Raw genomic sequence first — 7,529 nt, 5'->3', positions numbered from 1 at the left:
CGCCACCTGGCCGTGGAAACCGAGGCGCGGTCTCGCTGAGAAGCCGCGGGGGAGCCGGGGGCCCGCGCTGGGGCGGCGGGGTGCCTCCGCCTGCGTCTCCGCGTCCCCGGACCCCCTCCTTCCCACACCATCTTTGGGGGTAACTTGGTGGCCCGCCCAGACACCCCTCAAACCGCTCTCGTCCCGAATTCGCGACCCGTTCCTTGCGCGAGCGGTGGGTGCTGTTGGGTGGTCCTGCAACGCCCGAGGCCCTCTCCTGCCGCTGCGCTCCCGTCTGCGCACTCCGGTTCCGCCCTGCACCGCGCAGAGCCCGCGAGCTGGCGCGCGCTTGGGACGGCAGCGAACGCGCCCTGGGCGCGGCGCGAACCCAGCGCGAGTGCGACGGTTGGGGTACCGCTGCCCTTTAGCATTGAGCTACGCAAGCTTTTGCCATTTGTGGCTGCGTAGTTCAGGGTTGCTTATGTTCCCATGATGGAAAAAGGAGCAAAATTAGTTCCCACCTTAACTACCATCTCAAGATCACTGTAACAGTCTTGCCTGGTTCGTACTCCGGCCTCCCTCTCCCCATCCTGCAGGTCCTTAACCCGGTCAGCACTGCTCTAACGCTGGACCCCTAACCCTGTCCAGACTGGCGCTCTGTGCCTGGGAGCCGTGCCCACCCCTCCAAACCACCTCTGAGCTCTTCACACAGCGCAAGGCTGAATTGCAGATTACTCATTTTTGTTCCAGTTGTCTCATTTTCACTTGGTTTTTGCATGAGTTTTACATCCGCACAGTCCGAGCTTCAAAATATCTACTAAGATATGAAAAGTTGCCTCTCCCACCCTGTCCCCTGGTCACTTACTAAGAGAGGTATTTCATGCATATTTAATACCCAAATATAAACCTCATCCATCTATTCGTTCTTCCCTTTCCCTGTGCATACCATACACACTGCACTTTATACTTTAAAAATCTTTTTGAGACAGTTCAGACTGGCCTAAAACTCACTTTGTAGCCCAGGCTGACCTCGAACTCGAAGCGATCCTTCCTTCCTCAGCCTCCTGAGTGCTGGGATTACAGACGTGCACCACTACACCCAGTTTATACTTTTCACTTGACCATGTTTTAGAGATTTTTCCCATCCATAAAGAACTGCCTTTACAACCACAGTGGAGTCCATTGTAGGAATGTAAGATAATCAGTCAGATGGCACTGATTGTTTCTCACTTGCTTTTACAGTATACACTGTGCTGCAGTGAATAACCCCACACACAGACTATTTTTGTATGACTAGAATTGTGTATGGCTAAAGCATGTGCTCTCACACAGTTTTGCCAGATTGTCCTCTGCCGAGCCTGAGGTGGCTCTGCCCTTGCCCCAGCTGTGGGTAAGAGTGACTGCTTTCCCCACAGCTGACAGTGTTTCACCCAAGTTTTGAAACAGACAATCTGATAGAAGAAAGAAATGGTACGTTTTCTAGTATAATTTATTTTGTTGGTTTTTTTTGTTTGTTTTGTTTTTTTGTTTTTTTGTTTTTCTCCGGTACCGGGAACTGAACTCACGACCTTGTGCTTGCCAGGCAGGCGCTTTTGCCGCTGAGCTAAATCCCCAGCCCCTCTAGTATAATTTAGATGGGACATTTTTTCATATATTGAGAACCATCTGTATTTTCTTTTCTGTGAATTATGTGTCTGTGTACTTTGTTCATTTTTTTCTAGTTGGGTGTTTAAAACAATCAATTTGTAGAAACTCTTTGTGTATTGGGGAAATTAGCCCTATGTAATGAACTGCAAATATTTTTTTCTGTTTATTGGCCTTTTGGTTTTGATTACAGTATTTTTGTCATGTAGAAAAAAATTTAATTTTCATGTGTTTGAATGTATTAATCTTTTTTCTTTCTTTTAGAAAGAAACTAACAGATTGAGTACTGCAGAGTGAGCACAGGAGTGCTCTTTCACTGGATTATATTCTCAGATCTTTTTATTTTTTAGTTTTGAGACAAGGTCTTGCTAAGTTTCCCAGGCTGGGAAGTAGAACTTAAAACCCTCCTGCCTCAAACTCCAGAATAGCTGGGATTTGAATCTATTAATCTTTTTATAAATGAATTCTGTATCACATATCAAGCTTGGGAAGATCTTTCCCACTGTAAAATCATAAAATAATCCTCTCCTGGTCTTTCTTGATTTTTGTGAGTATACTTTTTACATTTAAATACTTGTTCCATTTGGAATTTTTCTTTCCTTTCCTTTTGGTTTGGTTTTTTTTTTTGTTTGTTTGTTTGTTTGTTTGAGGTGCTAGGGATTGAACACAGAGCCTTCACACTGAGCTACTTCTCCAGCAACTTCTCAACTCCCTTTGTAAGACAAGGTTTTCCTTGGTTGGGCTTGAACTTTCAATCCTGCTTTCTCAGCCTACCAGCATGCTGGGATTACAGGTGTGTGTCACTGTGTCCTGCTTGAAATTTTTATCGGTACAGAGTATGTGGCATGAATCCAGTTTCATTTTTCCCAGATCTGGAATACATCTGGAAAGAATTTTTCTCTTCCCCCACTGCATTTTCTCTTGGGTGGTTATAGGATATATACATATATAGAATATACCTATCTATATAGATATAGATTTTTAAAATAATTTTTAATTTTATTGGTACATGTTAACAATTCATGCAGTTTACAATGACCTTGGGGAATATATATAATAATTTCTATTGATTTTTCTCTTTTTTTGGTACCAGGTATCAAGCTCATGACCTTGTGCTTGCCAGGCAGGCACTGTGCTGCTAAGTTATATCCCCAGCCCAGATTTTCTTTTTTTTTTTCTTTGAGATGGGATCTCACTTATGGAGCCGAGGCTGGCCTCGAACTCATGGTGATCATCCTGCCTCAGCCTCCTGAGTTGTGGTTATTACAGGCACGTGCTACCATGTTCGACTCTGACATGTTTTTAAATCCTTGTGACCTCTGGAGGTAGATAATAGGAGGTGATAGTAGTAGTATTATCCCCATTTTGCACAAGGAAGTCAAGGCTCACAGAGATATACTGACTCCAGACAGCCCACTCCCTCATCCTCTTCATATTCTGACTCAGGCACTGCCCCCTGGCTGATGCATCTCCCCTGATCCATAGCTTGGTGAACAAAATTGTGTTTCTGTCTCTTAGAAAAGAGCATCTCTCCCTCCAGGCAGAGAACACCAATAACTGACCCGCAGAAAGTGGGCAGAATTTCATACCCCACTCACCGCTCAGCTGGGCATGGAGAACAAGCTGTACATAGTGATCTTGTTCAACTACCTCCCCAGTAAGGTGGCCACCATGTCTATAGATGCAAACTGCCTCCCTCAATGCAGCCACGCTCATCCTGTCTGCCCTTCTCTGCTTTTTCCCCCTTAGCGTGTACCGCTCTCTGACATACTTAATGTTGGACCTATTTACCTTGTTTACTTTCTGTTTCCTCATTTCCAAGATGTAAGCTCCATGTAGACAGGAATTTCTGCTTTGTCCTGAAATCATGCTTGATGCATAGCAGACATTCAAAAAGAGGCTGTTGAATGAATGAAAAGGGTGATGCCCCGAGGTTGCTAATGCAAGAGAGGAGGGCAAGGAAAGAGGAGGTTTGGAAACTCCTGTTAGGGCTGGAAGTCCAGCCGCTCAGCTGGAGAGAGTAGTGGAGGCGGAAGGCATCGCACAGTATTTTTCCTTTGTTTTGGGTTATTTCTGCAGCCTTTTCGCACTGTGCCTTATTATTATTACCTAGCCAGGGGAAGGCAGGGCAGTGGAGCCATTCTCTCCTCCAAAACGAGTGGGAAAGTGGCTGCTGGCTGACCTCCCTCTGCTTGTTGCTCTTTAGGCTGGGAACTGGCTCACTGCTCAGGCCTCTGGGTGCCCCCAGACTGGGCCCCTCCTGAGGACCTTCAGGACACTGAGAGACACCAAAAGAGAGTTCGAACTATGTTTAACTTGGAGCAGCTGGAAGAGTTGGAGAAAGTGTTTGCAAAACAGCACAATCTGGTGGGAAAGAAGAGAGCCCAGCTGGCATCCCGGCTCCACCTTACAGAGAACCAGGTGGGAGTGGGGACTTCCGTGGGGCTGGGCTAAGCCTGGGGACAGATACCTCTGGAAAGCCCTAAGTGGAAGTTGGGAGGGAGACAGGCGCCTTCTTCCTGGGTGCCAGCTCTTCAGGCGACAGGCCCTAACTTTTTGTTCACTCCTTAGGTAATGAGAAAAATAGTCCATTTGAAGTAACATAATGGGAATATCATGCAATATTCATCTAGAACTTTATGATAAAGTATTTCTATGCTAAATAAAGGGCAAAATTAAGTAGATATTCAAGAGACTTTTAAGGGGCTGGGGATTTAGCTCAGCGGCACAGCGCCTGCCTGGCAAGTGCAAGGTCATGAGTTCAATTCCCAGTACTGGAAAATAAAACAAACAAACAAAAAAAACCAGAACAAGAGACTTCTAAAAAATAATAAGTATTCCCTTGACACCCTTCCCCATGAACTCACTATGTAGCCCAGGCTATTCTCCAGCTATGGTGTCATTTCTCTGCTTTTTTTTTTTTTTCTCAAGAATTCACTACATTAATTCCCTCCCTGTCTTCACCTCTCATTCACTCCTTAACTCATTCCACTGGACACTTTCCCTCCCACTCCATAGACGCTTCTCAGCAAAGTCTTCAATGACCTCCACTTGGAGAAGGCTAGCAAATACTTTCCTTCCTCAACTACATCACCCTGCAGTGGCTCTCACTACAGCTGACCACCCCCTCCCTTCCTGAAACACACTATCTGGGTTTTCCTCCCAGCTTTCTGGCCACTTCTGACTCTTTTGCAGGCTTCTTTCCTTCGGACATCAAACTCTATGACTGGTCTCACCTATGCCCATGGGTTAACAAGCCACCTCTAAGCCCAGCCCTTTCCGCTGATGGGAACCTAAGGCCTTCACATTGAGATACACCGCCAGCCCTTTTTAATTTTGAGACAGGGTCTTGCTGAACTGGGCTTGAACTTGAAATCCTTCTGCCCCAGGCTCCCAGAGTGCTGGGATTATAGGGATGCTCCTACACCTGGTTTGTTTGGCTCATTTGTTGCCAGTCTCCCTCTACTTGACTGTGAGCTCCATGAGGGCAGGATCTGTGCCTCTATTGTTCACCACTGGATCGCTGTTACCCAGGCTGGTGTCCAGCACACTGTAAGGGCCTATGAAGTAAACACTGGGATGAACGAATGGTGATTGGGGCTTTTTGGAGGGGTATTTCCTGTAGCAGGAAGAGCAGTTTTTTTGCCAGACAGCAAGGGGTAACCACTCTAGGCCTGGGGGAGTAGCGAGACGTGCTGGTCACATTCTCATGTCTGCCCACTGTTCCGAATTATAGGTGAGGATCTGGTTCCAAAACCGCAGAGTCAAGTATCAGAAACAGCAAAAGCTGAAACTGCCAGCCCTGTCTGCTGCGGCTGCCTCCCCAGACGAGCCCTCCAGCAGCTCCGACAGCAGCACCCAGAGTGAAGATGCCGAGTCAGGAGCAGACAGCTGAGGACTGCAACGGAAGCCCTACTAGCTGGGCTAGTTCTTCCTGGGGGCACCCACTGGACCTCCCTGCCCCGCATCTCAGTGAAGAGCCTCCTCAGGGTCAGAGGGCACCAAAGGAATTTAAACTGTCAAGCAGGGCTCCCTTTTCTATATCAGCCCCCGGGAGCAGGAATAATGTAATGGGCAGAGGCACAGACTTTGGCTGTCAGCTTTGTCCTTGACTAAGTTACCGAACTTCTGAACCATTTCCCTTCATCTGTGTAAAGGGTGTGTTCATAACTTACACTTCCCCAGGGCGACATGTAAAGCACTCACAATGTGCTAGGTTCAGTGGTAAATGTGCAGTAGCTGTTAAGGCTTTTAGGTTTCCTCACTTGAGGGAGTGATACCTACACCAGCCCTGGCTTCCCAGGGATTACTCCATCTTTTCCCAGCCTGCCATGGAGAAGAAAGGGCCTCACTGAATCAGTGCCAAGGCGTAGAAGAATCTTCCTCACCAGAGATGGTGGAGTTGAAGGCAAAGAAGAGGGAAAAGCAGACTGCTTAGCCTGCTTCTCTTCACAAGTGCCTGACGTTTTCTTCATTTGTCTGAACTGTTACCACTCTCAGAAGCAGCTCAGGTCCAGCTGCCTTCTTCAGCAATGTGCTGCCCTGACCATCATCTTTTTCTCTCCAGCTACCTGCCTCCACTTCCTCCTCCTTATTATGTAGAATAGAGAAGTCTGAGTCCATTGTGTCAGAACATTGCTGTATTTTCACAGGATAGTTAGGTCCCTTCCATGTCACCCCCCGACCCCCTACAAAATCTTCAGTCATGCCTGCCTTTCCTTCCCAAGAATCTGCTGCTTCTCTCTAGGGAGCCTGCTCAGCCTGCTTTGGTGAAACCATCAACCTTCATTTTCACAACTTGTATTTAGACAATTTATTCAACAATGGCTGAGGACGCAGGGTGAAAAGGGGGCGGGAGAAGAACAGCACTGCCTCCTAGTGGTGAGAAGGCAGCTTTCTGAAGGTAGGGGAGGAAAAGCAGGGAGCCAGGGAGCCCTTGGAAAACAACCTGGACCCAAGGTGTGTGGATTCCTGGATAGGAAGTAAGCTTGAGGGGAGCCAGTGTCCAGCCTTAAGAATGCTTCTGTGGCTGGACATGGTGATGCACGTCTATAATCCTGGAAGCTGAGGCAGGAGGACTGCTTGGAATTTGAGACCAGTTTAGGCTACACAGTCCAAGGCCAGGCTGAACTACGGAGTGAGACCCTGTCTCAAACAACAAAAACAAAGAATGCTTCTTTGTCCCTGTCTTCAGAGAAGTCCTTCCTAGGCAGGACCCAAAGTTAGTTCTGTTAATCAAAGGAATCCATATACATCTGCCTGTTTCAGAAAAAAAAAAAAAAAAAAAGGGTCACTTGAACTTTATTTTTTTTGTGGTACTGGGGATTGATCCCAGAGCTTTCACAATGAAATACATGATCACATGTTCAGCCCTTGTTTATTTTTTAAATTTTGAAGCAGTATCTTTTTAAGTTACCTGGGTTAGGCTCAAACTTAGAATCTCCTGCCTTAGGCTCCCAGAGTGTTGGGATTTCAGGCATGCCACTACACCTGCACTTAAAAAAAAAAAAAAATAGATCTGTTACCTATTAATTATTGATTCTACCCAATCCCCAAATGTCACCATGGGACCACGGCAGGTGCAGACACAGGCTCCTTTTTTTTTTTTTTTTTGGTTTTTCTCCGGTACCAGGAACCAAACTCATGACCTTGTGCTTGCCAGGCAGGCGCTTTGCCGCTGAGCTAAATCCCAGCCCCGGCTGATCACTTCTTGAAGGAGTGAAAAAAAAGTTATTCAGCCCAAGCCCACAGCAAGAGCCACAGCTGCCATGCCCCAACCTTTCCAAGCATGCTGCAGGGCCACAGCTGACCTGTGCTGTTCTGCAGTCCTGGGGACTGAACGCAGGGTCTTGTGTGTGCTAATCACACACATCACCACAGAGCTACATCCCTAACCCTGCTTTAAG

The 7,529-nt window shown here is 47.0% G+C and overlaps 1 protein-coding gene across 1 annotated transcript in view; it reads left to right on the top strand.

Moving 5' to 3' along the window:
* Noto (notochord homeobox) overlaps positions 1–5,869 on the top strand; it is a 6,579-nt gene extending 710 nt beyond the window's left edge. Inside the window, exons 2-5 of the mRNA XM_005385807.1 lie at positions 161–384; positions 415–540; positions 3,830–4,044; positions 5,360–5,869. Of these exons, the coding sequence (XP_005385864.1) occupies positions 161–384; positions 415–540; positions 3,830–4,044; positions 5,360–5,518 (724 nt within the window). The 3' untranslated portion in view covers positions 5,519–5,869. The remainder of the gene's footprint in view (positions 1–160; positions 385–414; positions 541–3,829; positions 4,045–5,359) is intronic.
* Positions 5,870–7,529: the final 1,660 nt, after the last annotated feature.

Source organism: Chinchilla lanigera, unplaced genomic scaffold, assembly GCF_000276665.1.
Source record: "Chinchilla lanigera isolate Chin_1 unplaced genomic scaffold, ChiLan1.0 scaffold00023, whole genome shotgun sequence".
Taxonomy (NCBI): domain Eukaryota; kingdom Metazoa; phylum Chordata; class Mammalia; order Rodentia; family Chinchillidae; genus Chinchilla; species Chinchilla lanigera.
This window is presented reverse-complemented; position numbering and strand designations above follow the sequence as displayed.